This window comes from Callorhinus ursinus, unplaced genomic scaffold (assembly GCF_003265705.2).
Source record: "Callorhinus ursinus isolate GAN/ISIS: 27379988/994484 unplaced genomic scaffold, GSC_fseal_2.0 scaffold5, whole genome shotgun sequence".
NCBI classification, from domain to species: Eukaryota; Metazoa; Chordata; class Mammalia; order Carnivora; family Otariidae; genus Callorhinus; species Callorhinus ursinus.
Genome location: NW_027397067.1, coordinates 82,852,694 through 82,879,010, shown reverse-complemented (window position 1 = coordinate 82,879,010; position 26,317 = coordinate 82,852,694). Strand labels below are relative to the sequence as shown.

Sequence of the window (26,317 nt, the reverse complement as noted above, 5' to 3'; positions counted from 1 at the left end):
CGGCCCTGCCACAGCGTGGGGCCTTCCCCTGGTTCACGGAGTCTTCCTAAATGGGGTACAGGGGCTCCCGGCTGCCCTGCCCCCCGCGGATAGGTCCGGTCCTTGCACTCCCAAGCCACCTGCTGAGGAGCCACTGGCTTTATTGGAAACGGGAGTGGGGGGTACAGCAACTTGCCCCCCCGCCCCCCACAACAGCCTCCAGCGGCCTCCTCCAGAAGGGCAGGCCTTCGACTCGTGGCAGGGGCACCGGCAGCTCCCCACTCCGCCTCGGGCCGGGGGCTCCTCAGGGCCCCATCTTGGGGATTCAGGCCCGTGCTGCCTGTAGGGGTAGTGCTGTTGCGGGAGCCTCAGGCGAACTTCACCAGGCGGCCCAGCGTCTCGGCGGCCTTCATGCGCACCAGGGGGGCTGGGTCCTTGAGCAGCAGCTGGAGCGCTGGGGGGTGGGGGGGGGGGCAGGGGGCCGCTGCCACGGATTGCCTGCACGCCCTCTAGAGAGCGGCCTGAGCCCAGGGCCCCTGCCAACACCGCGCCACCCAGCCTCGGCTCGCCCTGCGCCCATCCTCTCCCGGTTCACCGCGCCTGGGGGGCCAGGACCCCATGGTGCACCCCCCTCCCGCCCTGTGCGGGGGCCACCCGCCCACCGCCCTCCTAAGACAGGCCTCTGCCGGGAGCGCCTGGGAGCCAACGGAAAGATAGTTTTTCCTTTTTTAGTGTTTTTTAAGCTCTTTTGGAACAGTTAAGAAGTTTCCGTGAATTACTAGAGACGATGAGGTCACCAGTGACAGGGGAAAAATCCTTGAAATCCAGGAAAATCACTTAGTCCCCCCGGTGCCCACAGGTCAGTGAGGCCCCATGCAGCCCGACAGGTTGGGGGGTGGGGGCAGGGACGTGCCCGGGGCTCACCTGTGGTGAGCTGCTCCAGGTCCACCTGTGGCCGCTGCTCGGCCTCCACGTGCAGCACCAGGAACCCTGTGGGCAGGGGTGGGGTCAGGGGGCGGGGGGCGGGGGCGGGGTCCCACGCAGGTAGAAGGGGCCGGAGGGGCGCCGCTCACCTGTGAGCATGGGGGCGGCAGCGCGGACGTCCTCCCAGCTGCTCTTGAAGTAGAACAGGCTGGTGCTCACCAGGCGGCCCAGCAGGTCTGGGAAGTGGTGCATCTGCAGAGAGGCCATGAGCCCCGGGCCGGCCCCCCCCCCCCCCCCGCCCCCCCCCCCCCCCCCCCCCCGGCTGCGGGCCTCACCAGGAGCTTGCAGGTGCTGTTGAGGAACTCCCCAAAGTGCAGGCCCCGCCCCTCCTGGAGGTGCTTCTGCAGGGCGGCCACCAGCTGCTCACACTTGAGGTTGGGGCCGCTCATGCACAGGGCGAACCTGCAGGCCTGTGGGACATCCGGGTGAGCCCCCTCGTGCTTGAGCCAGGCCTGGCCACCCCGTCCCCTTCTGGAGACTCACGCTGGTCACGGGGGCCTGGGGGTCCCGCAGGTGCAGCAGCAGGGGCACCAGCCCGCCAACCACCTGCTCCAGGAACACGTCCTCACAGCCTCCGTGGCAGGCCTTGTTGAGGTGCCCAAAGAGGCGGATGGAGGCAGAACGGAGCTCCATCTTCTCCTGATGGGGTGGGGAGTGGAGGGGCCGGTGTCAGCCAGTGCTGGCCTCAGGCCCCTTCCCTACACCACCCTCCTTGTCCCTGTGTCAGAGGCACCTGCCCTGCCTGGCACAGGCACCTGGGGAGGGATGGAGAGACTGTGAGGAGAGGACCCTCACGAGACTGGGGCAGTGCCAGGAGGGCGCTGGGGTCAGCTCCAGGCAAGGACCCCAGCCCCACACTCCAGAGGGTCTGCAGGGGTGACGCCGAGCCTGTGCGGCCCAGGGAGCAGGGTAGAGCCGGGGCTTAAGGCTTGGGGGGGGTGCGGCCAGGCCCCTCGGTGCCCCCATGCCCCGGCCAGCCTACACTGTCGAAGAAGGGCCGGATACGGATGGCGACATGCAGCAGCACGGGGCGCAGGTCCTGGGGCTCCGCCAGGTCCAACAGCCTTGCAAGGCCCACCATGGCCTCCAGGGCCACCAGGCTGTGAGGGTCGTCCCTGTCGTCCAGCCCGCCAATCACAGCCGTCAGGAGCTGGGGGCCGTGGGCCCGCACCTGGGGGGGGGGGGCGCACTCAGCTGTGTCCCCAGGTCACAGAGCCCTCGCCCCCATGGTGCTACCCCCTGGGCCACCCCCGTGCCCACTGCCCACACAGCGCCCCTGGCCGTGCCCCCGGGGGCCAGCCCGCTCACCTTGTCTGGGGAGCCAGAAGCGATGTTGGCCAGTCCTCGGAGCACCAGCCGCCGCACGCTGGCGCATGGGTCCTTCTGCCGGGCCGCCAGGTTGTCCAGCAGCGGCTCCAGGAGCATGAGGTCATCCGCGGCGCTGCTGTTGAGCAGCTGGAGGCAGAGGTGCTGTGACCGCCCCCTGCCACTGACCCCAGGGGCTCATCCCCACCCTGGCCCAGTCCAGGGCTGCTGGGAGGAGTGGACGTGGCAGAGGCCCTGTTCTCTCCGACTCCTGACCCTGGCCACATCTTGGGCAGGTTTCTGGCACTGTCAGCCACAGGGGGGCTACCAAGGGAGGCTTGGGGCCCAGGCGGAGGGCCCGTCCCCCCCGCGGAGGGCCCAGCACAGACGGCACAGCCGAGGCCTCCCCTCACTGGGCGTCCCCCGCCCCCCAGGCCCCGCAGCAGTCTGCAGCTGGCCCCTACCTCGGCCAGGAATCCTGTGGAGGTGACCCGCTGGATCTCATACACGCTGCTCTGTGTGCACACGAGCTCCTTCATCACCAGGGGCAGCCGGGGGCCGGCAAACTTGGCCATGGCGCTAGGGAAGGAGGCCAGCCGCACAGTGTGAGTGCCGGGGCCTCGGGCTGCCCTGCAGCGCCCCCAAGCCAACTCCCACGTGGACGTGAGGGCTGCCCCTGCCTCCCATCCGGCTGCCAAGCCCTCCTAGGCCACCTCACCAGGCCTCCATAAAGGCCCCCGCCCCCTGCCCCCAAATCGGCAACACAGCCGGACCCCACGGCCGCCTCTGGTAGCCTCCCCGCTTGCACATGCCCCGGGGAGGTCCCGGCCGGGGGCCCGCTCCTCACGCTGGGCCTGCCGGCTCCCACATGCCCCTGAGGGTCCCAGGGCCCCAAACATTGCCCGAACTGAACCTGGCCAGCCGGGCGACCCCCTCCTCGTGCCCCGCCGAGGTCCTGAGCAGCCGCCAGCCTCCCTCCAGCTCCATGCGCTGCACCACATCCTCGTTGCCGCCCCGAAGCAGCATGGCCTGCAGAGCATCCACGGCAGAGCTGCAGGGACACACGGGCACGGGTGCGGGGGGCCGCAGGCACAGGCTAATCTCGGGAGGCTGCCTGGCCTGTGCCCTGCCAGCAGCACCCTCCAGGGGGCCCTCGGGCTCTCTCCTCTCAAGCTGGGCACCACGAGGCGGCTTTGGACCCTCTGGCCACCCCTCCCCCCACGATGGGCCGGTGGGGGCTCGCTGCAGTGTCCCCAAGGCCCCACAGCACTGTTAGGGCAACAACCTACAGGGTTTTCACTTGCCTCGAAGACCTCCATTTAATTAAAATAAGAAATGAGAAAAAGGAACATAGAAAGTTGTCAAAAAAAGCAAAACCAAAGGCAGGTCAGGGTCTGCCCTGTGCGGGGCCTTTGGACAAGCGGCAGGGGGACCCAGTGTGGGCGGCTGGTGGAGCAGGGTCCCAGGGTCCAGGCACCCAAGAGCGGGGGCCCCCACGCAGTCTGTTCTGCATCTTGGAAGCCCCCGCTCACATGGGCGCAGCCATACCCTCCCCGGGAGACCCCAAAGCCCAGGGAAGGGATGGCAGATGGGGCTCTGGGCAGGTGAGGAAGACACTCCCCCCTGCCCAGGGGCCAGGAGCTGGGGCAGCTGGTGGGGCACGTCCAGTGCCGTCTACAGACTGTGGCACAGGTGGCACAGCAGGTGCGGCCGTGCCTGCTGCCCTCACCTGGCCCTCAGGCACCTGCCTCTCCTGTCTCCCTTGCAGGAGGGGCCGGAGCCACCAGGGCCCAGCTGGGATTTAGCATCTGCCTCTCCCCCAGCTCAGGCAGAAACATTCGGGGCTGTCAGGGGGGCAGGACCCTGCAGGCCTGGCTCTCGGGGGAGAGCAAGCATCGGCCTGGCACCCGGCAGAACCTCAGCAAAGCCTGGGGCCCAAAGCGTGCTCACTGGGGCTGTGGAACCACACACGGGGGGCCCTGGGGCCACAGCACCTCTGCCCCGGTGCTGACCTCCCCCCATGTGGCCATCTCACACACAAGGCCCTGCCCCTGGGGCAGTGCACGCAACCCAGCCGGGCCTCGGCCTCAGCGTTAAGTGTGTGCACGCAGGTTGCTGCCAGGCCTCCACTGGCGGCAGGTGCTCCACCTATGACCGAGATGTGGCTCGTTCAGGGCCATTTCTGGTGCTGCGACAAGTCTGACGTGCTGAGATGCGGGTTTGGCTGAGAAGCATGTCAGCAGTTTAGATAAGGCCTCCCTGGCCTGTCCACGCTGCTGCCCAGGATTCTTACAGATGTGGCCTTTCCTGTGGTCCGACTTCCACACCCACCCCTGGCCCTGCACACGTCTCAGCTCAGGGGTGGCAGCCGGGGACCCTGGTGGGGTTTTGGGGCCTGTAGCCCTACAGCTCCCAGGCCATGGGGGGGAGTCAGCGTGCCAGGCCCAGGGCCGGTCTGGTGGCATCTGCCAGTCCATTCACATTTTCCGCGTGGTCTGTGCAGGACCAGGCGGCTCTGGCGAGCGGCCTCTGCCAGACGGTGTGAGTGGTGGCTCCCGCGGTGGGGAGGGGGCGGGCGGATGCTGTCCGTCCCCCTCTGAGGGCCACTTCTGACCCCGCGGGCCTGCAACGGGTGGGGAGGCAGTCTGAGCGCATCATCACTCGGGCTTCCTCTGTCGCCCTGTGGCCCCGGGCAGTTGTCTGGAGCCCTGAGGCGCCTCCACGGCAGGCCCAGGGATGTGCAGAGACCAGGACAGGCAGGCCGATGCCTCAGCTGCCAAAGCTCTGCCTACCAGCTCCCCTCAGGCGCCGCCCCAGGACCCAGGGCCCACTTGGCAGAGATCATGAGGATCCCAAACCCCAGCAGGAGCTGCGAGGGAGGGTGGCTGCACAGGCCGGTGCTGTGGGGCTGGTGCCGAGCCCTCCCCACACGGCTGGGGGTCTGCCCACTTCGCAGGAAGCTTCTGTCTGAAGGTGCAGCCCTGATGGGGTGGAGGACGCGGGGTTGTAGGTGGGGGCTCACCCCACGCCCCACCTGCACCCCCAAACACTCCCCATAGCTCCATCTTCAAAAGGAGGCAGGACTCTGGACCTACCTGAGTGTCCCAAGAGTCCCTGCAGGCCTCCCGGAAGCCAGCACCACCCCACGGAGAGGCAGCTGCCTCCCCCCCAGCCCCCATCCCAGACCTGCTGGAGGAAGTGAGAAGGGGAGCTGCGCCCCCTGCATGACCTGGGACATCATCAAGGGGGGAAGTGCCAGCGCCCCAGGCACAAAGTAGCTCCTGAGCCAAGCCCCCAGCGCCTGGCCCACCCTTCCTGTTCTGTCCCTCACCGCCGGGAGGGTGCCGGGCAGCCTCGCACACGTGCGCACAAGCAACGGTGCTGGGGGCAGCAGGGGAGGACCTGGTTACCTGCAGGGCTCGAGGCTCCTGGGGGCCGGAGCAGAGCCCATGCTCCTTTTCTCCTTGGCCTGCAGAGTCCGCGGCAGCACGACGCCCACCGTGCAGCTGATGCGCAGCAGGAGAGCCGTGAACAGCTGTGGGTAGAGCTCAAGCACCGCGGGCCCGGATGCCAGCACGCTCATGACCTCATACAGCGCACACGTGGCCTGGGGACAGGGGCCGCTTCAGGCTCACCCTTCCCCCGGGAGCCAGCCGTGGTGAAGGCTGGGCCCTGCACCCCAAAACTGGGCCAGCCCACAGCCCCTGCCAGCATGCACCCCGTGTGTGTGGGGATCTCGGCCCTGGGGAGGGCTGGGCACAGACGGGACCAGGGCTGCAGCCCAGCCTGGCTGTCAGGGGCAGGAGGCCAGGAGGCAGACACAAGGGCAGTGTGACCCCCCTGGGGACAGGCCTCCCACCATCTGCGCTCGGTTCCACGGCAGGAGGAGAAGGAAATTCTCCCAGCTGCTTTACTGCTGAAAATGTTGCCAAGCCAGGCTTACTTTTTTCCGCAGGATGAAACAGAGTCGTTTCCCTTGGGGACCAACACCTGTGGGGCCTTTACGAGTCCGGGCTCCAAGTGGGGCTGGCTCTGGCACCCCCGTTAGCTGCCAGGTGCCTGAGGGGTGGCGCCCAGGCCACCTGAGGGTCCTCCCACCCAGCAGCAACACGGCCCCTCACCCGGCCTCCGCAACAAGCAGGGAGAAGGCTGCGTGGGGCCCCACTCACCGCAAGGGGCAGCAGTGTGGCCACACGGCCCGGAGAGCTGCTAAGCAGGAAGGCCCGCGTCTCCTTGAATGGCACGTCCCTGCTCATCTTCTCCAGGAGCAGCCCCAGGACCTGCGTGGTGAGGCCGGGCTCCATGGCCAGTGCCCGCCACAGGGTACAGGTGTGGCTGGAGCAGGGTGGAAGGCCAGTCACCTCTAGGCATCGCCGGCACGACGCCATGTCCCTGGGCACGCCCACGAGCCTCCACCCCAGCCAGCTGGGAAAGAGCACCCTGACCTCGCATCCCAAAGAACCTGCCCCTGCCCCTGGGGGTCTGGGAGCTGAGTGGCCAGCAACAGAGGGCAGGGAGAACCGTCGCGGCCTGCACACAAGCCCTGGGCCCCCTGGGAGCCGCCAGAAGCACACGGGAGGGTTTTCTGGAGGAGACCGCATCCTCCAGGCCTCGGGAGTGTCCACATGCGCCTCCTCCAGAGCAATGAGCAGCACGTGGCCAGAGCGAACCGCGTGAACCAGGCCCTGTGAGCGCGACCCTTTTTTTTTTTTTTTTTTATATTTTATTTTTTTGACAGAGAGAGACACAGTGAGAGAGGGAACACAAGCAGGGGGGAGTGGGAGAGGGAGAAGCAGACTCTCTGATGAGCTGGGAACATGACCTGGGCCGCCCAGGTGCCCGCGACCCTGCTTCATGTGCTCGCGGAGAAACAACACGCTTCAAACATCTAGTGGGAACTGGAAATTCTAAGAATCGATAAGCAACTGTGAAAGCAGCTGCAACCCTTCAGAAAGGAGACCGGGGATCTGGGGCCACCTCAGCGCGCCCACACACATGATGAAGAGGTGTGACAGGAAGGAGTCCTCTCGAGCTCAGCGCAGGAGCCATGAGGGAGGGAAAGGTGAAGCAGAGGGTGGACAGGCTCGAAGGGGAAAAGGCTGGGAAGTGTGCAGGTCTGATCACAGACGCCCGTGGACTCAAGCGGCCCAGCGGCAAGCTGGCCCCAGGCCCCGCCCACCCTCCAGAACTTGCAGGAGCCCGGAGACAGCGACGTGTGGCCTTCCGCACACGGAAGGACCCACCAAACTAGAATCCTGACTCTAGGGAACATGCAAGGAGAGCACCCAGGTGAATGCTGGAGGCTGCAGACCCTCCCCGAGGAGACTCCGGGGCACTGGCTGCAGCTGAAGGGAAGTGACACATGCCACAGCACCGCCATAAGCAGCACAGAGTGGGGGCCCAGCAGGAGGTGGCGCTGATGGGGACACGGGGGAGGCACGGGGCCTGGCCGCTGCGGAGCCCCATCCACCGTCCACTGCCCCCAGGCTGAGGAGCCACACACTTGCGACCCCGGACACGTGGCCTCCACGGACCCGTCGCTCTGCCCTTGTGAAGCAAAAGCGACCACAGATACCAATGCGGAAGCAAATGGCCGTGCCGTGTTCCAATAACTTTGTTTACAGACAGATTTTAATTTCATATGATTTTCACAACTCATACGAAGTATTACTGTTTTCTTTCCTAACCACTTGTAAGTTTAAAGCCCATCGCGAGCTCACAGTTTGGACAAAAACAGGTGGCTGCCCGGATCTGGCCCGCGGCTGCACTGTGCAGACCCCTGGGCGGGGACAGTTTTGCTCCTGGGCATAAACAGGGGGTGGGAGGTGCCTGCAGAGACCCCACAGCACGTGCACCCCCGAGACAGAGTGCTTCGTCAAGGAAGCCAGAAGGAAATGCCGGGTGACTCTACACTGATTCTATTATCGGAGTTCAAGATGGAGCGAAGCGCGTGTCTGGTGACCGCAGTCAGATGGTGGGACACCAGGGAGTTTCAAGGAAGGGGCACACGGGCACTACTGGGGGATGGACACCTTCCCTGCCCCCATCCGGGGCCTCCGTGAAGGGAGAAGCAAAGGGATGAGCGGAGAGCCAAGTGGTGGGTACCCACGGGCGCAGCGCTCCTGACGGGCCACGGGCCCCGGCCGGACCCTTCTGTGTCCGCGAGGAGGGGCGGGGGAGCCCCACGTGCCAAAGCCCAGGCTGCCCGGAGGGAGGTGCTTGGGAGCCGGGCTCTGCGCACACGGGGTCACTCTCAGGGCAGCTGCTAGAAGAACAGAAACAGCGGGTACGACTTCCGAACTGATTCAGGGGAAAATAAATTCATAAAAAAGGCCCTGATAAGCTCAGAGACAAGAAAGATCAAGAAAGAAAAGGGGAGACAGAGAAGTCCCAGGCGGGGGCTGGACTCCTGCCACAACAGCGGTGAAATGCAGCCATTTACGCCGGAAGGCCAGGTGGACAAAGAAAGGTTGATGCGGACAGGACGTTAGAGGAGATACCCTAACGCTGGAGGCGCCCGCGAGGAAGAGAGGCGTCCTGAGCCAGCAGCATACCTCCGAGCGCCTCAGCAAACACCCAGCGGACGCGAGTCAGGGAGAGGAGTGTGCACGGTGCAGATGGACAGCACCTGCCGGCCGGGGCGGGGGGCTGTGCGGACCGCCACATGGGGCAGGGGAGGAGCCCAGCATGGGAGGTCAGAGACCTCGCCCAACGGCGACGGTGGGACCAGGGCACAGGCCTCGGGCAGAGAGAGACCCTCTCCCTTGAGGGTTGCTGGCAGAAACTCAGGATCTGGGAGTGCAAGCAGGGGGGACACTTCCCCAGCGGAGGAGGGGATCTGCTCACACACAATGGCACGTGCCCCACAGAGGGCAAGCTGGGGCACAGAACGCAGCAGGGGGCTAGCAACAGGCGGGACCCTCAAGTCCTGTGTCTGGGCCGGGCCCATCCCACCCCCACAGCAGGCTGGCAAGTGCCATGTACCTGTCAAAGGGCAGGGGGCTGCCCAGGAGGCTGGACACCACGGCGGCGCAGTGCTGGGACGCCAGGAGGTACACGCTGTGCTGGGCGGCCTGCAGGACATACTCCTCCTGTGTCTCCTGCAGCTTTGAGCGGAGCATGCTCACGATCTCGGGCACCTGTGGGCAATGGGCCACGGAGGTCAGGCCCTGGGCACACACCCACACCCAGAGCCCTTCCAGCGCCATCAGAGCATGGGGGCCTGGGGAGGGCGGCTGGCTGTGAGCCCCACTCGCTGGGGTCATGGGGAGGGAAACCCCACAGATCAATGCTGGCCACCAGACCAAAGGGAGAAGGCGAGAGGCTGGTGCCCCTGGGCGGAGATGCTATGGTCCTGGAACGAGGACCAAGATTCCATGTGGGAAGCAACAAGCACCCGAGAGGCCCGCCAGGGGTGGAGGAGGCACTATGTGCGCACGGGGCAGTGGTCTGTGGGGCATGCAGAGCATGGGAGAAGGCCAGTGGGGTGTGCACGGGCACCACCAGCCCCTACAGGGCCCTCACACCCCCGGGGAAGGGAAACCCAGCCTCTGGCCCCTGGGACGGCACACACAGCCGCCCTCGCCTGGCGAGGAGGTGAGCGGTGCGCCAGGACAGGGAGGACCAGGAAGCGGACACTGGTTCTCGGGCCATGGCTGGACAGGGTGGGCAGGCTGCTGTCATCCGAGAAGCCAGAGGGGCCATCGGGTACAAGAAGGGGCGGGCGGAGTGCGACTGCAGGCAGCCTGTGCCTCAGGCCCACCGTAGTCCTATTCTGGGCATGGCCTCGTCACTGTGGGTCCCTGGGCCCACGGGGAGGGGGTGCTGGCCCGCAGCACCGTGATCCGCGGCTGCCGGAGCCAGTCTGAGAGGACAGCAGATCAGACAGCTGCAGGCACACAGTCCCCTGGACAGGGGAAGCCGGTGGACCGTGTGCACCGCCACCCCCTGGACGCCCAGGTGGCAGGAGTAGCAGGAAGGGCCTGGCCACGGCTCTGACGGTGGAACGTTCCAGGCCAGGCCCACGCCTGCTTGTGCGGTGGAGCATCTTGCAACAGCATGTTGGGGACAAGGCTGGGGAGAGGGGCGTGGGAGGCCGTGTGCCTGGGTCGGGGGGGGCACAGGTCCCTCTCCAGGCCACGGGGCGTGCGGGGTGTCACTGCCATTTCTCAAAGGACTTGTGGGTACAGAAAGCGGATTAGCCACCTGTGAAACGGCACACTCACGCCAGGGCCGTCCTCCCACTGACCTGGCCCCCTCCGCCTCCTACGCCCCACCAGCCAGGGCCCCCACCCGGCCCCCGCCCCAGGTCCGCGGGAGCCGCCAGTTGCCACAGGAAACCGCGTCCACACGCCGGCTGAGGGGAGTTCTGGCAGCGAGGACGTGCTGAGCCAGGAGCGGCGTTTCCCACACGAGCTGGGTGCAGTCACATGCACAGGACCTCCCATCCGAGTTCGCTGCTGAACACGCTCCATTCTCCCGGGCTCTTGGCCCGGACACACGCCTCGCACATGCTCTCGGCTGCAACTGTGGCTGTCAGTCCATCTGACTTTTGCATGCTTCCCACCGTCATGTTGGCGAGTCTGCCGGCTTCAGGGCGGGTTCTCCAGCACATGGGAGCAAGCTGCTTCTCTTCCTTTTGCTCACTTTGGATGTTGGTTCTCTGCTTGTCAGAGGTATTTCCTTTGAATTGCTTCAGTGGGTTTATCTACCTTCTCTGCTGTTCTCCTTGGTTTTACATATTTTGTTCAGCAGCTAGAGCCCTGGAGTATATGGTGGCAGGTCCCGGTGCGGGGCCGCGGAGGCTCTTGGCCCGGGGTCGGCACCGGTGAGCCGGGCCTGTCCTGTCCCAGGATGGGGGGGTCTGCGTTCCGATGGCCCACCATGTGGGGCTCGGCCTGCATGCCCTGTACCTTCCAGGGTGTTCCTGTCTCACCTTTACCAGCCCTGCGCCTTCTCGTGCTCTCCTGTTCCGTGGTTTCTTCACACGGAGCCCACCCGCTGTGTGTGCAACTCAGTGGTCTTTACGGTGTTCACGGGGCTGTGCAGCCATCACCGCCATCCATCTGAAAACATTTCCATCACCCCCCCAAAGAAACGTCATATGCGTTAGCCACCCCTCCCTGTCCCTGGCGGCCACCAGCCCACCGTCTGTCCGTCCCTGTGGACTCGCCTGTTCTGGACGCCAGAGCAATGGACTCACACACCGTGTGGCCTTTGGTGACTCGTTTCTTTCATCTGGCACTACGTTTTCAAGGCTCATCCGCATGTACTGTGTTTCAGGGCTTCACTCCTCTTGGTTGCCGAAGCATTGTTCGGTGTATGGGTAGGACACATTTTATTTATCTGTTCATTGACAGACGTTTGGGTTGTGTCCCTTATTTGGCCATTATGGATAATGCTGCTGCTGGGAGCGTCTAGAGTCTTCGTGTGGACGTCTGTTTCCACTTCTCTTGGCAAAGGCCTTGGAGAGGAGCCACCGGGCCACGGGGTGACCCTACCGCCACGTTGGCCTCGGCACGAGCCCCATGTTGTTTAGTCTGTTCTGTTCCCTTGGCTTCCCCTGCACATTCCCTGTGACCCACAGAAGGCCCTTCTCCGACTTCCACCACCACTGAGGTTAGGAGCCTGCAGCTGGCGCCCTGTCAAAACCATTATGAAGTACCACCTCACACTCAGCAGGATGGCTAGTGTCAAAAAAAACCCAAGGACAGATAACAAGAGTTGGTGGAGATGTGGAGAAACTGGGGCCCATGTGCACTATTGGTGGGAGTGCAAACTAGCACGGCCACTGAGCAAGACAGCATGGCAGTTCCTCAGAAAATTAATAGAGCTACTGCATGATCCAGTAACCCCACTACTGGGTATTCACCCAAAGAACATAAAGCAAGATCACAGAGACACCTGTACACGCACGTTCACTGCATTACTTGCAACCGCCAAGAGGTGGAAGCAACTTGAGTGTCCCCGGACAGATGAACGGGGAAACAATGCAGCCTCTGTGTGCACGCACCAGGAACACCGGCGGCCGCTGCTTCCAGTCTGGTCCACCTGCCTCATTCACACAGAGCCTAGGGCACCTTCCTACCACTCAAATCCTGGGGAGACCCGCTAAATGCAAAATAAAATCCAAACCTTCACCCAGCAAACCCTCTTCCCCCACTCCCGCTGCACCTCTCCTCCCAAGTCCAGATTCTGCCAACACCTCCATGCCCACTGCAGCCAGCCCTGCAGCCCTGTGCCGGGTGCCGGACGAGGTGTCACCACACAGCTCCCTTGTCACATGGCCCTGCCCAGTGCTCTTTCATCTTCTCCATCAACAAATTCCTGTTCATTCCTGAGAAGGTGTTTGTGATATACGCACACTCCTGCGTGTGTGTCTACCTCCAACAGAAAACTTGTATTCAGAACACATAACGTACTTCCACAATCAATAAGAAAAGCACAGACGACCCAGAAGAAACACGGGCAGAACACTGGTGTCTTTTTTTTTTTTTTTTTTAAAGATCCTATTCATTTATCTGACAGAGACACAGCGAGAGAGGGAACACAAGCAGGGGGAGTGGGAGAGGGAGAAGCAGGCTTCCTGCTGAGCGGGGAGCCCGATGCGGGGCTCGATCCCAGGACCCTGGGATCATGACCTGAGCCGAAGGCAGACGCCCAACGACTGAGCCACCCAGGCGCCCCAGAACACTGGTGTCTTCATGAAGCAGGACACCTGAGTAGCCAGTAAACATGTACAAATGTGTTCGACTTCACCAGCCACCAGAGAAGTGCAAACTGAACTCTTACATGAAGCCCTTACACACCCAGCAGAAAGGGCGGGAATCAGTGTTGACGACGATGGGGCACACCGGAGCCCTACTTGCTGCTGGCGGGAGGTGAGCTGTCCCCTGCCCGGAAGGCCACCTCGGACATCTACACCCGGGCCTCTCCTGCAGGCCCAGGTCCTTCCACCGGTATGTCTCCAACAGACATGCACCCTTATGTCCAAAGGACCTGGACTCTGACAGTTCGTGTCAAGACAGCCCAGACTGGGAACTGAGGCCGGCGGATGAATGAACCACAGCGCACACGCAGGAAGGAGTGAGGTGTGATTGAATGAGGCAACAACACGCATGACCTCACATGTTAACACTGGGAGGCACTGCACACAAGGGCACAGGTGGTGTGATTTCATCCCTAGAAGGCCGTGCTCTGTGCTGCTGGGAGACGGTGACACCCTGTGGGGTGTCGGCATGGGGACCAGAGGCTCAGGAACTGGCGGGATGCTCTGCTCGTGCACCTCTGAGGGGACTTCCAGGGCCGTATACAAGTTCTCTGCTCGTATGTTTTCCAGGCATACGACAGGGCAGGCAGTCCGGCAGCTCCCGGGCCCTGGGAGCCTGCCTCAGACCTACAAGGACCTGTCTGTCGGTCCACACGGTGGACACAGAGCTGCTGCCAAGGCACATTTGGGAACTACGTAGACAGCCACCTGAGCTCCCGCCAAGAGGACGCAGAGGTGACAGGGTGAACGTGCGGGTGTAAGGGAGCGGGCGGCACCTGAGCGTCCTGGGCACGGCCTCTCTGGGCCAGCCGGCTGCGGGACTCTCCGGGTACTGGGGCAGAGCGCCCAGCCAGTGCCCACTCGCCAAAGGGCTCCCTAAAGCTTACCCCTGCATTTTCCTTCCCTTTCCTTCACCCTCCCCCTCAATTTCTCAGCAGTTACTTGTACCAAATTCTAACTTGCTTTCAATCAGAGAAAACCTGTCCTTATCAGGCCCGCCGGGCAAGGGGACCAGGAGCAGACACGCAGGAGCCCCGGCGTACACAGCCCCGCCCCAGCGGCCCCGCCCCGCCCCCACCCCCAGGCGCAGCCCACACCTGGTCGCACCCCGCCCACAGGGCCGCTCGGGCCCCGCCCACACCATGGTCACACCCCGCCCCGCAGGCCCCGCCCACACCGTGGCCCCACCCCGGCCACGCCCCCGCCACGCCCCCTCACCTTCTCCAGGAGCATGTTGCCTCGCTCCTTCAGCAGGCAGTTGATCATGACCGTAGCGGCCCGAGAACAGTTCTTGTCGGGGTCTCCCAGACCCTCAAACATAGTCAGCAAGAGGCTGATGAGTTGCTCTGGCGGGAGGCGCTTGGCAATGATCTAGGAGGATGGTTGTGTCAGAACTGAGAGGGTGGGGACCAGCACCCTTCCAGACACAACACCCCCGGGGCTGGGGCTGCCCGGAGGGCTTGACAGCACTTCCGCCCGCCGACACGCGCCCTCCAGCCTTCCTTGCCCTGTCCAGAGCGCCAGGGTGGGGTGCTGGCTCACACAGGAGCCTCGTCCACACTGAAGCCTGGCCAGGCTGCGGACACGGCCCCTGGAAGGTGGTCCAAGCGCCCTGCGGGAGGCCCCTCCTGACCGGCGGGGGCGGGGGCGGGGGGAGGCTGCAGCGGCTCCGGAGCTCTCCAGACTAGGGTCAAGGGCAGAGAGTAGCACAGCCCACCCAACAGTGCCCTCCTCGCTCTCCCGGCACAGCAGAGCCCCACGTTCAAGTGGAGAAGCAGCATCCAGGCTGGAGGAGGTCACCAAACCACACACACTGCCATGCGCAGAAAGGTGGCTGGACATCCTCCACGTCTCACCCCAGCCACACACACCCTTGCCACTCCACCTGGACTGGCCCAGGGCCGGGTCTTCGCCTCTCACTGTCTGAGTAAGACCCTCCCTTCTTCCTCCTATACGGGAGCCAGCCTCCGGACCCCGAGGCCCATTTCCAGACACCAAACGGAAGACGAGACCTGCCCTGGCATGGGGACTCATGGGGGAGGCTGGGGCGGCTTTCTCAGCTCCTTGGAGTCGCCGCTGAGCTCCTGACCATGCCCCTGCTGCTGGGCCTCAGAGGGTAGACCCCAGGGAGAGGGAAGCAGTGCTGGCCAGAGGTGGTGCCAGACAGCTCACTGTCTGAATGACACCTGCCTCTGTGCCCAGTCTCGGCGCCGTGCCCACTAGCCCCATGCTGCCCACTGCCTGCTCTGAGAGCCCCCTCTGCCCCCCCCCCAGTGCCAGCCCCTCCTGTCCTTTGTGGCTGCTCCCATAGGTACCTGGGCTATGCTGTGGCAGGTGTGGAAGAGGGTGGCAGGGTCGGGGTGCACGAGGCCTTCTTTGAGGCTGAGGAGCCGCTCAACCACATCATCCCGGTAGTCACGGGAGAAGCCTTCAGAGGCAGGAGGGAGAGTGGAGCTGGGCAGGCACTTCCCCGGCCCCCAAGGCCCAGACTCTGCCCCTCATCCCTCCAGCACCTCTGCCCAGCCAGGGCTCACCCTCGTAGCCCAGGTGCAGGTACAGCAGGGCGTACACGCAGCTCACAGCCTCCTGGCGGGTGGCAGGCCACAAGTCCGCACACCGAGGAGAGAAGAGGCCTATGAGGAGGCCGAGGTTGTGGAAGGGCACCAGGGCCTGGAGAGGCAGATGGGGAGGGTCCTGCAGAGATACTCAGGGGGGTAGCCAGAGAGGGGGACCAGGACCCTGCGGATGCCAGGGGTGGGCAGGTACCACGTGGACCCAGATATGGGCAGGAATGTGGCCAGTACAGCCCCTTGGTGAGCTCCTCCCCACCCCCGCCCCCGGAGGAGGAGGGTTCCCTAAGAGGAGGAGGGTCAGGTAAGTAGGTGTGTGCAGACAGAGGGATGATCAGGAGATAAAGAGGGAGTCCCCACAAGATAGCAGAGGGGGGCAGGGCTCTGCTGATCCTGGCTGAGAGGTGTGGGGAGTTCTCTTCCCTAGAAAGCAGGTCCCCTGTGAGGGGCTGCAAGAGATTCCCTCTCATCCTATAGCTGGGTCCCGGTCTTTACCCCTCAGATACAGAGCCTCGCCCACTCTGCTCTAAGCAAATGGCCTTGCCTGCCCTGGGCCTTGTGACATCACTTACACACCCCTCGGCCTCCTGCCCGCCCCCCTGCAGGCCCTGCCCATGCACAGGCTTCTTTAAGAAAGCACAGGACTCTGCCTGAGAGCCCCTCATCCCAGCTGCCAGTCTAAGTGAGCATCCAGTAGAGGGAGGCTGGCATGCTGGGCAGAGCACTTCGGGGGGCCAGCTGCAGTTCCTCCCGGCGAGGTCACACATCTATCATCTCATGGTGACAAGGGTGAACTCTAGTTGGACTGGGATTGTGTGAAAAGCAGGCCATGGAAGAATTTGAGTGGGAAAAGCCCACCTAGGCACCCACGGAAGGCAAAAACCAGCAAGACACACACAGCAGATCTGGCCAGGTAAAGAATGAAAGTTTGGGTGTGTTAACAAACACACACAAGAGAAATGACCACAAGAAACATCCTCAGTAAAACAGACGCTACCAGGACACGGTCAGAAGTAACTAGCAGTGAACTCTCTCTAAAGACCGGGAACTGCTGTGTGCGCCTCGTTCTGGAAACACCGGGACATGAGAGGCTCAGAGACACAGGTACTGGGGAGAGAGGACTATCGGCATCTGTAAACAACACAGCTGTGTATCTGAAAGCACAAGAGCGTTAACTAAAACTCATCAGAAATAAGAGAATCCTATAAATGACCTCACTGCTAAGTATCCACAAGTCCATACTTGTCGTACATCCTGACAACAAGCAATTAGTAAATACGACTGCAAGCAGTTACGCTGACAAAAGCAAAAAACCTCTCAGCCTGTGTGGCCGTGTGCAGACACAGGCCGTGCATCTGAGGGGCCTGGATGGGAAGACCCATTATTAAAAGATGCTCCTGGGGGCGCCTGGGTGGCTCAGTCGTTAAGCGTCTGTCTTCGGCTCAGGTCATGGTCCCAGGGTCCTGGGGTCGAGCCCCGCATCGGGCTCCCTGCTCCGCGGGAAGCCTGCTGCTCCCTCTCCCGCTCCCCCTGCTTGTGTTCTCACTTGCTCTGCCCTCTCCCTTTCAAATAAATAAATTTAAAATCTTTAAAAAAATAAATAAAAGATGCTATTGCCCAACAAATTAATCCATCAATTCCATGCAATTCCTACCAAAATCCAAAATCACAACAGGAATATTTTAGGACTCTGTCAAATTTATCCTAAAATCACCTAGACTGATGACCTTGTAAGAACCGCCATGAAACTGAGAAAGTGTAGCAAGAGCTCCTTCACCCCAGCAAATATTAAAATGCATAATAATGTGCACTTCTTAGGACAAGCCCCTGCCCACCCGCTCCAGCCACTCTGCAACATTTGGCTTTTCCACAGTCTTCCGTGTGCTCTGGGTCCCCTGCCTTTGCCCAAAGTGGTGCTTTTGCCTTGAGCGCCCTCATTCCCTTACCCGCGTCCCCATCACCCTTCCCCCCGTGTAGGGGACACACCACCCATCATCCCAGCGAGTGCACAGGCTCCCGAGGACAAGGATGACCGTCAGACTGAGCGGCCAGCCCCGAGGAGTCTTCTGTCCACGGCCCCGAAAGAGGACCGTGGGACTTGTAGAACATGGGATGAGCCCAGGGCCACCACCAGAGGAGGGCCAGGAAGCTGGTAGGGTGCTCTGGGACATGGGTGCCACACCCAGCAGTCCCCAAGCCAAGGGACCCAGGAACAGGGCCAGGGCAGGGGAGCGGCTGCAGGGCCACCACGGGGCACTCACGCTGACGTTCAGGTGCTCCAGGAAGTATTGCAGCAGGCAGGCACTCAGGCCAAGTGCCCGCACCCTCTCATGGCCTCGTGGGGACTTGATCCACGGGCTCAGGTGCTGGGGAAGAGGGGGCCTCACATAGGTACCAGCTCAGGCATTAGCCTGGGAAGCAGGAGCTTGTGCAACACAGGCAGGTCAGCATCCCCGCCGGCCAGCCTCCCCGGCTGCGAGGGCCAGTGGGTCAGGTCGGAGCAGGTCACCCGCTCCGACCTAGAACAGAGCTCCTGCTCTGTCCCTGTCCACAGACGTGGCCACCCTAGGTGGACCCAGAGTGAGCCAGGCCCAGAGAGGAACAGGCTTAGAAGCAGGTCAGTCCCATCCCTGCAAATACTAGGAAGGGCAGCGAGGGGGGCAGCTTGGCTACTGCCTGCCCACTCTGCCATCTGGACAGCCCTGGACGGTCAGGAACTCCCACCTGGGGTGCCTGCAGGCTCTCTCCATCCCAGTGCCATGCAGTGGAGGGGAGGTGAGTATAGGCTCCCATCTAGGCTCAGCCCATCTGCACACCTGCCCAGGAAGGAGGGGGTGCTGCCCCCCCCAACTCACAGACCCCCGCCACCACACATTTGCAGAGAGCACCAAACTCTCCAGTGCCCCTGTGGCAGGGAGAGCCAAGAGAAGCAGGCAGGGGCCGGCTGCCAGGTGGGGTGCCCCCCCCACCTCGTGCCCGCACCCCCAGGGCAGTGCACACTCACTGCACACCTCCACCATGATCTGCAGGCCCTGGGGGGTCATGTTTCGCCGAAGGAGGCTCGTCAGCAAGTCCTCAAGGGTGTGCATGGTGTCCAGGTACAGGGACTAGAAGAGATGGGTCGCCAGCCACACCAGTGAGCCTGCCCCCCATCCCCTGCGGCCCGCCCGCCGCCCCCTCATCCCCTGCGGCCTGCCCGCTGCCCCCCACGGATGCAGGGCAGTACCTCCTGGTGGTCATCCCCCGCCTCGGGCTCGGGCGGCACAGGCAGGACACTGTGCAGACAGCTGTGGATCATGTCCGCCTGCACCTGCTCATCCAGCACTGGCTCCAGGGAGCTGAACCCAGAGTTAAGGGCCCCAGGCCTTTCCAGCCCCACACACGCCACACCCCTCGTCCAGAGAGCACATGAGCAGACAGCCCCCCCCCGCCCAGAGGCTCCCCCTCACACCCAGAGAAAAGGATACACCAGGTAAGTGCAGGTGAGCATGGCCTTCTTCCGAATGGGTGTTCTCAGGGAGTCTTGCGGCTCTGCCTTGATGAACTCCTGGGGGGGGGGGGCAGTCCTGTGAATCAGCCCTGGGCCAGAGCACCTGCTTTCCCCTGGTCAGCCCTCTGCCTGGCGCTGGCTTTGGGTGCTGTGCTGAGTGGGTGCTGGGGTTCCTCACTGCATGTAACCCCAGCCCTCCCTAGGCCTACCTCCCCTGTCTGTGGCAGCACCGTCGAAGCCACCCTCGGACCCGGCAGGCCCTGGCCAGCGCTCACCATCATCTGAGCCACCAGCTCCGCTTTCCGGGAGAAGTGGAAGGAGCTAGCCTGTGCGCTGCCGCAGATGGCCTGGCTGGCCATGCACACACTCTGGACAAGACACAGCTTCAGGGCCGGGTCCTACAAGGACACTGGGCTGCAGGAGGCCGCCAACACCCACCCCCACAGCATGGCTCCGCCCTGACGTAGTGGCCACTGCCTCTCCACCCATGGGGCTGAACCCAGAACGGGTGGCTGCCTGCAGTGACAGAGGCTGGACCATATGGCCTCCCCTCAGTTTGCGGCCGCACACGCTCCTCCCTGAGGGACTCTCAGGGGGCCTGGGATGGTGCCCCTGCGGCCCCCAGCTCTCTGCCTGGCCGGGGCAGACAGCGTGCTCTGCGTCCCCTGCACCCTGCAGTGCCTGGAGCGGTCTGTCAAGGTGGGAGGAGAAGGCAGTGCGCCCTGAGAAGAGCCCTAGCAGAGTGGGGCTGACCCCTGCCTGTCCCACCAACTCGGCCTCTGGGGTGCTCAGGAAAGGGGGTGCAGGGTGCTGTCCTGGGACATGAAGGGCCAGAAAAAGAGACAACTATCAGAATATCCTGCCTCCCCCCGCAGCCAACCCCGGGAGACCCGAGAGGGTCTGCTCTTCAAGGGAAAAGCCTGGCTGCTCCTCTGGAGGTGCAACCACATTAGTGCCAGAGATCCCTAAGAGGCGGCGTGTTAGTGAGGCCAGAGGGCCTGGCAGTCATCACTGGCTTTAGAACTCACCGAGAGGTGAGCCCCGTGAGCATCAGGGAGCAGAGCCCCAGCCTGAGGGCCTGCCACCCAGCCACTCAGAAGTCCATCCTTCTGTCCACCCGCCATCCGGGGCCCAGGCCAGAGCACTAGCTCCTGGGCCCCCATTCTGGCCGCAAGAGGAGGGCTGCTGCTCCAAGGTGAATGGGGGCGAGCCCTGGTGTGATGCTCCAGAAAGCCATCCCCATGCACTGGGAGCAGGGAGCCCCCGGGCCTGTCCCCCTGGCTTCTGTCCCTGAAGCTCACGGCCAGCCCAGCCCAGAAAAGAGAGAAAAAAGGCATAGTCCCCACTTAACTCCTACACACTGTACCTTGGTCTCTACCTTTATTCCCAGAACCTGAACAACAAAAGTGAAAGGAATTAACGCATACGACCCTGGCGGCAGCCCCCTCCACCCACCCCCCACCCCCACCCCCGCACGTGCAGTGTGCCGGGCGCCCACCTTGGTGCTGAAGTACTGGAATATGTTCCGGAGGATGTCAGACTCCACCTTGGGCAGCACCAGCTCCCGGGGGGCCTGTGCCGCCACGTGGCCGTAACACAGGATCAGGGTGCTCTTCAGCTTTTCCACCTCGTTCTCACTTCGGTCCTGAGAGGCCAGAGGAGTTGGCAGGGCCTCAGAGTACATTCCATGCCCCCCAACAGAGTCCCCAAGTCCCTCTGGACGAAGGGCAGAGCTGGTCAGCAACGTCTGAGGCATCACGGAAGGGGTGGACGGCGCCACCTGACCCCAGAGAGTCCCTCTGGCGGGGACAGAGCGCACAGGACAGGCCCGCCGGGGACCACGTGGCAGAAGGGAAAGGACTGAGTCGGGGACCACGCAGAAGGGAGAGTGGGGTGAGAGGCAACAAAAGGGCCGGACGCAGAGTCCCCATCTCTGGTGGTGGCACCGCAGCCCCCCCATCCCTGGCGCCTCACAGATCCTGAAATTACAACAGGCACCAGGAGACAGAAAACCTGGCCACAAGGGCTGCCACAGAGACGGCAGCGGTCTGTGCCTCCTGAACCGCGCTTCCCCGGGAATGTAGCCGCCACTGGCCCCGGGGGCCGAGGACACACAGGCAGGAGGACAGGCCCATCAGAGCCCGTGGCTAGCAGAGGGTTGCCTGCTCCTTGTCACCAGCTGGGGCGGGGGGGGCCTCCCACAGCAGCCCCACCCACAAGGAAGTGCGGACCTGCAGGGGACCCCGAGCCCAGGGAACTCCAGAACGCCCAGCCCCACGACCTCAATCACGGCACCACGGCCAAGATACAAGCACAGGCCAGTCCCACCCCAGATGCCCCCCAAGCTGTCACCCCGACCCCTGTACCTTGAAAATGTTGAAAATGCCGGTGGATTTTCTGAACACATCCGACCTCATGAAGTTCTCCAGCTGGGCCAGGACATCATCCAGGTGAGAGATGGCACAGATCCCAAAGCAACGGGCAAGGCCCTAGGGAGGCACACGGGTACGCTCACGCCTGGGCAAGGGCAGGGACGGAAAGGAGCACCCGGCACACACATGCACGCCCCGCAGAGGCGCGGCCTTGCACGCACGAGCACACATGCACGCGCTGAGTGGCTGAGGGGGCGGAGAGGCCTCCTGGGGAGGGCGGCAGCCACCTCGCGCTCAGCCTCCTCCTGGTGTCTGGCTGTCTCCAGCAGCTCCTGCAGCTGCTTCCTCACTACGTCCTTGCTTGAGGTGGCACCCAGCGTGGTTCCAATGCATTTATACAGGAAGTTCTGCAACAGAGCCGAGGAGCACGGCTGTGCCTGACGCCCGAGTGCGGAAGTGCCAACCGGACGTGGCAGGGGCTGCCAGGAGCCCACGCCAGTGGCCACCGCAAAGACCAGGTGAGTTCTGGGCAGTGTCTTGAGGAGCGAGAGGTGGGGAAAATGGGCTCGTGCCTCTCCCAGCCGTCAGCCACCAGGCGGAGGCTCTGTCAGGCCCATAGGCCACCAGAGACAGGTTCAGGCAGAAAGCACCCCAGAGTCAAGGCACAGGAACCGGGGAGCCTAAGGACCACGCCCAGGACCCCTCCTCCCGGGGCAACCCCGCTCTGCACACCTTCTCTCGGGGCTCCCCGTCGTAGCAGGACAGCTGTTTGCACATCTCCAGGCTCAGTTGGCAGATCCACGTGTTGTCAGACACAACAGCCAGAGTGTCCCGAAGGAACTGTGGGCAGGAGCTACGGCAGTGAGGGGCCGGGAGTGCAGCCCTTCACTGCGCTGGCTGGGGAGGGAACTGGGGCCCGATGACGTCACGTGCAGTGACCTCAGGGTGGTCGTGTGCCGTGGCTCTGCACAGTCTGCAGACGACCTTCGAGCCTCGGCAGGGCACACCCTGGGCAGTCAAACGTGCAATGGGCCAGGCAGGAGGCAGGACAAAAGGCTCCTGGGCTGGAGAAGCTCAGAGCCCCTGTAACACGGTGGCCCTGTCTCAGCAGGGTGTGCAGTGTGTGAGGGCGGGAGACAGTCCTCACCCCAGAGACACCCACCTGCTGCCCTGCCCCGCCCCCAGCCACACTGCAAGGTCAAGGCGGGCATCACGACCCTTGAGGTGCAGCCACCCACTAGCAGCTTGTCCTGCGCTGAGCTGCCCCGACCCATGACAGCCCTGCACACCCAACACAGGCCACACCCGGGTCTCCCCGTTCTCACCGCCAGCAGCTTTTCCTCCCACTCCTTCTGGGACAGGGTTTCTTCAGTACATTCTGAAATGACCAGTCACATGGTCAGCCTGGCTCGCCCCGGCAAGTAGGAGTGGAATTCAGAGACCCAGGCCTAGGTCCCTGCCCAGCGCCTTCCAGATAGGCCACGCCCTGTGTTTGGGACAGGCGGCTCCCACAGCCCAGATGCTCCTGGGTGACACCCAGCAGGGACACCTTTCCAGCCCCATGTCCTTGAAACTCAGGGGAGGCCATTTCTTCCAACTGAAAAAACTCTGGTCCCCAAGCCAACCTGGACGCAAACTGGCAAACATGGGGTCAAAGGGGGAGGAGGGCTGCCCACGTCCCTGTGGCTCACCATCCAGATGCTCCAGCAGCAGGGGAATGGTGGTCGCCCAGCGCTGCCCCAGTGAAGGGTGAATGCTGTGATGCAGGACGTTCAAGAGGCGCAGCGAGGCAGCCCCACGGCCGGCCCCCAGGTAGGGGTTGGAAGACACAGTCTGACAGAAGTACAGGTGGGAGCTCCAGGCACTCCAGGGGCCACCACGCCCCACGTGAGCCCCAAGAGGCTGCCCGATGGCGGGGAGGTGAGGAGGGCTCTGAGACACAGCTCCCCCAAAACACCACGGGGAGCACCTGACTGGCCCCCGTGCGAGACAGCATGAGGTAGGGACACAGGGACCGAGGGCGAGCCCCCTCGCCCCGACTCCCTCAGTGTGCTGTGCTGGTTCGGCAGGGGGTGGGGGGGCACAGCCAGCACGCGGAGTGTGATGCTCACCAGAAGTCTCGTGGTGATGGCGTAGGGCGAAGGGAGGGTCACTGGAAAGGAGGCGGTAGAAATGCTCAGGGGGCTGCCTGCCCACAGAGCCCCAGCCCCTGACTGCCCCCTGGGGTGGGGTGGGGTGGAGTCGGGGGGCGGGGCTGCTGGCAGGAAGAGGCCGGGTTCAAGGGCAAGCTCCAGGGTGAAGGATGACATGGTGGGGGGGCAGGGCGCACCGTTGCTGTCGTACTGGATGAGGAAGGCATCGGCCCCCACCTCCTGCCTCTTCTGGGCCAGGTGCACCAGGCTCTTGCAGAGCGGGGTCAGCGCCCCAGTGAAGCGCACGGGTGTGAGGAACTCGAGCAGGTAGGGCCAGAGGACCTGGAGGCAGAGCCGTGGTCTGTCTGCAGCACCTCGGGCGTGCAGGCTGCAGGGGCAAACACAGCCAGGAGCTCCCCCCAGGCACCACAGGGGCTCGGGAAGGTTTGGGGAGGTGGCCCGGAGAGCACCTCTGCCCCTGCGGCTTGCCCACCACTGGGTTCAACAGTCCCTGGGCCATAAGGTCAGGAGGGCAGTGGTCAGTCAGGTGCCCTGGGGGCTGGCTACGGGGCGGGCGCACACACTCACGTCGCTCATCCTGTCCACGGTGGTGCTGATCAGGTAGAGGGTGCTGATGCTGATAGCCCGCACACTGTCCGCTGCGAGGTCCTCGCTGTCGGGACCCAGCTTCCGAGGCTGGGGGAGGTGGGGAGCAGGGGCAGACCATGCATGGGCTGCACCGCTCTGCTCTCAAAGGCTGCTGGGTTGTGGGCGCAGGGCTGTGAGAACATAGCCTGTATGCGAACAGGGCAGACCCTGCCCAGCCTCCAAAGGGGATGCCATGTTGCCCGCCATGGGCAGGTAACACACTCTGCACTAAAAGTGCCCAAGGAAACAGGACCAGCTGGCTTAGTTCCAGTCTCCAGAACAACAGAGACTGTGAGCCTTCCCTATCAGCCACAGACTGTAAGAAACCACTTTATCCTTGACTGCGGCCCTGTGACGTCTGTAGACCTGGGATGGCCTGGTGGAAATGACAATCACCTGGGAAAACCCCCATTTTCTTCCAAGAAGAGGCTACAGCTTCTGCAGCCTGAGTCAGCTGACAGTTTCTCGGGAGAGACAGCGTCCACAGCCCAGTTCCCTAGGGAGGTTCCTTGCAAGAAAATGACCCGTTTGCTACATGTTCTGTCTGAGCCTCCCATTCATGATTTGAAATACCAAAAAGCAAATACTGAACAACAAAGAGAAATGGCCAGAATGCAATGACAGTGGGAGACCCATGGCTTCTCCCTTAGAGATCAAAGGTCAAGTAGAGAAAATAGGGATGTTTAGGCCTTGAGTAACAAGTTTTAAAGCATGCTCTAAAAACATAGAACTTCATCCCAAACAAACACAAATAACTTTGAAAGCCTGACCATTGAAGAATATCTCAACAAACATTTCTTTAAATGATTTTATTTAAGTCATGTCTGCACCCAATGTGGGGCTTGAACTCACAACCCTGACATTAAGAGTTGCATGCTCCACTGACTGAGCCAGCCAGGCACCCCTCTCAACAAACTCTTAAAAGCAGGAATAAACCTGGCCAGATTCACAATAGACAATACAGTAAAATTATAAGTCTGCAATGACCATGAAAAACTATTCACCTAGAAAAATTTTAATAATCCTAAAAGAAACCTTCAACCCCCCCCCAATAATGGGAATTAATAGACTAAAACAGAGATCTTGATTCTCTCCAGTGTATGCCCAACAGCCCCAAAGTGGCTGTGAAAATGCAGAGGCCAAAATGGGCCAAAGCAGCAGGGGACCCAGCCTCCCAAGGCCTGCGGGAACAGTGCCAAGCTGGGCCCCTTACCGAGGGCTGAGGGCCACAAGAGCCATTTCAGAGGCAAGGTAGCAGCATTCACTCACTCTGGCTAAACTCCAGTGTTTCAACCTAAACACAGAGGTCCTGGTGGGGACATGTAGCTCTGAGCTGACCTGGGCAGGCAGGGTGGCTCTGTGGGCCTGAGAGACCAGGCCCAGGGCAGGCTTAAGGCCACGACATTGAGACCACCCAGTCATGCCTGTGTTTATGCCATCTACCTTGCTCTTCCTCAAGAAGAAACTTGGATTTGCTTAGTAACTTTTTCAGTAGAAAAGCCCCAAAGAGAGCCAAGTATCTGTTCTGCCTCTCTCTTCTGAGTCCTGGGAGCTAAGGGAGTGAAGCAAGCACTAAAGGTGCAGAGGCCCCACTGCAGAAACAAGAGAGGTGCTCAGCACACAGACTGAGACCCACACACCCACCCACCCACCCTGCCCCCCAGCTGGGGCTGTGCAGGTTATGATGACCACGCTGCCTCACAGAAGGCCAATGGCTCCTGAGTCCCAGAGTGGATAGGTGGGGGGCACCCCCTTACCTCTGTCTCAGGAGGGAGTGCACACTGTTGCACAATGTACTCCACCATCGCCTCTCCTCCAGGCTGTTCCAGGTAGCCATGGTGGGCCATGGCGCTGATCACCTGCACCACGGCCCGCTTCACCTGCCCAGGACCAAGGTCAGAAAGGGGCCTCAGAGGGAGAGTCCCGGATGGTGCCATGAGAGTCCAGTTGGGAGACAGGAATCTTGCCCTTTCCTGCCCTGCACCCACATCTGTACCACACGCACCTGTACCTGCAGCTGTGTGTACCTACACCCACACCCCATCTGCACCTGTGTGTACCTACACCCG

At 62.7% G+C, this 26,317-nt stretch overlaps 1 protein-coding gene across 21 annotated transcripts in view; it reads right to left on the bottom strand.

Moving 5' to 3' along the window:
- Positions 1 to 115: 115 nt before the first annotated feature.
- MROH1 (maestro heat like repeat family member 1) overlaps positions 116 to 26,317 on the bottom strand; it is a 65,757-nt gene continuing 39,555 nt past the window's right edge. For 15 of the 21 annotated variants that reach the window (XM_073893373.1, XM_073893389.1, XM_073893386.1 and 12 more), the window contains 31 exons: positions 26,006 to 26,128; positions 24,189 to 24,296; positions 23,838 to 23,988; positions 23,580 to 23,620; positions 23,160 to 23,301; positions 22,794 to 22,846; positions 22,201 to 22,308; positions 21,756 to 21,875; positions 21,463 to 21,585; positions 20,595 to 20,741; positions 20,463 to 20,489; positions 19,372 to 19,494; positions 19,074 to 19,153; positions 18,833 to 18,944; positions 18,618 to 18,713; positions 17,868 to 17,972; positions 15,571 to 15,706; positions 15,352 to 15,464; positions 14,255 to 14,407; positions 9,253 to 9,407; positions 6,438 to 6,603; positions 5,679 to 5,875; positions 3,182 to 3,319; positions 2,733 to 2,847; positions 2,272 to 2,418; positions 1,946 to 2,134; positions 1,447 to 1,602; positions 1,239 to 1,373; positions 1,053 to 1,155; positions 904 to 969; positions 116 to 433 (listed from right to left, as the gene is read on the bottom strand). In XM_073893373.1, the coding sequence (XP_073749474.1) occupies positions 348 to 433; positions 904 to 969; positions 1,053 to 1,155; positions 1,239 to 1,373; positions 1,447 to 1,602; positions 1,946 to 2,134; positions 2,272 to 2,418; positions 2,733 to 2,847; positions 3,182 to 3,319; positions 5,679 to 5,875; positions 6,438 to 6,603; positions 9,253 to 9,407; positions 14,255 to 14,407; positions 15,352 to 15,464; positions 15,571 to 15,706; positions 17,868 to 17,972; positions 18,618 to 18,713; positions 18,833 to 18,944; positions 19,074 to 19,153; positions 19,372 to 19,494; positions 20,463 to 20,489; positions 20,595 to 20,741; positions 21,463 to 21,585; positions 21,756 to 21,875; positions 22,201 to 22,308; positions 22,794 to 22,846; positions 23,160 to 23,301; positions 23,580 to 23,620; positions 23,838 to 23,988; positions 24,189 to 24,296; positions 26,006 to 26,128 (3,714 nt within the window). In that variant the 3' untranslated portion in view covers positions 116 to 347. Of the gene's footprint in view, positions 434 to 903; positions 970 to 1,052; positions 1,156 to 1,238; positions 1,374 to 1,446; positions 1,603 to 1,945; positions 2,135 to 2,271; positions 2,419 to 2,732; positions 2,848 to 3,181; positions 3,320 to 4,498; positions 5,250 to 5,678; positions 5,876 to 6,437; positions 6,604 to 9,252; positions 9,408 to 14,254; positions 14,408 to 15,351; positions 15,465 to 15,570; positions 15,707 to 17,867; positions 17,973 to 18,617; positions 18,714 to 18,832; positions 18,945 to 19,073; positions 19,154 to 19,371; positions 19,495 to 20,462; positions 20,490 to 20,594; positions 20,742 to 21,462; positions 21,586 to 21,755; positions 21,876 to 22,200; positions 22,309 to 22,793; positions 22,847 to 23,159; positions 23,302 to 23,579; positions 23,621 to 23,797; positions 23,989 to 24,188; positions 24,297 to 26,005; positions 26,129 to 26,317 lie in introns of those variants that run through there. The other 6 variants (XM_025871313.2, XM_073893384.1, XM_073893385.1 and 3 more) reach the window with 6 other exon arrangements.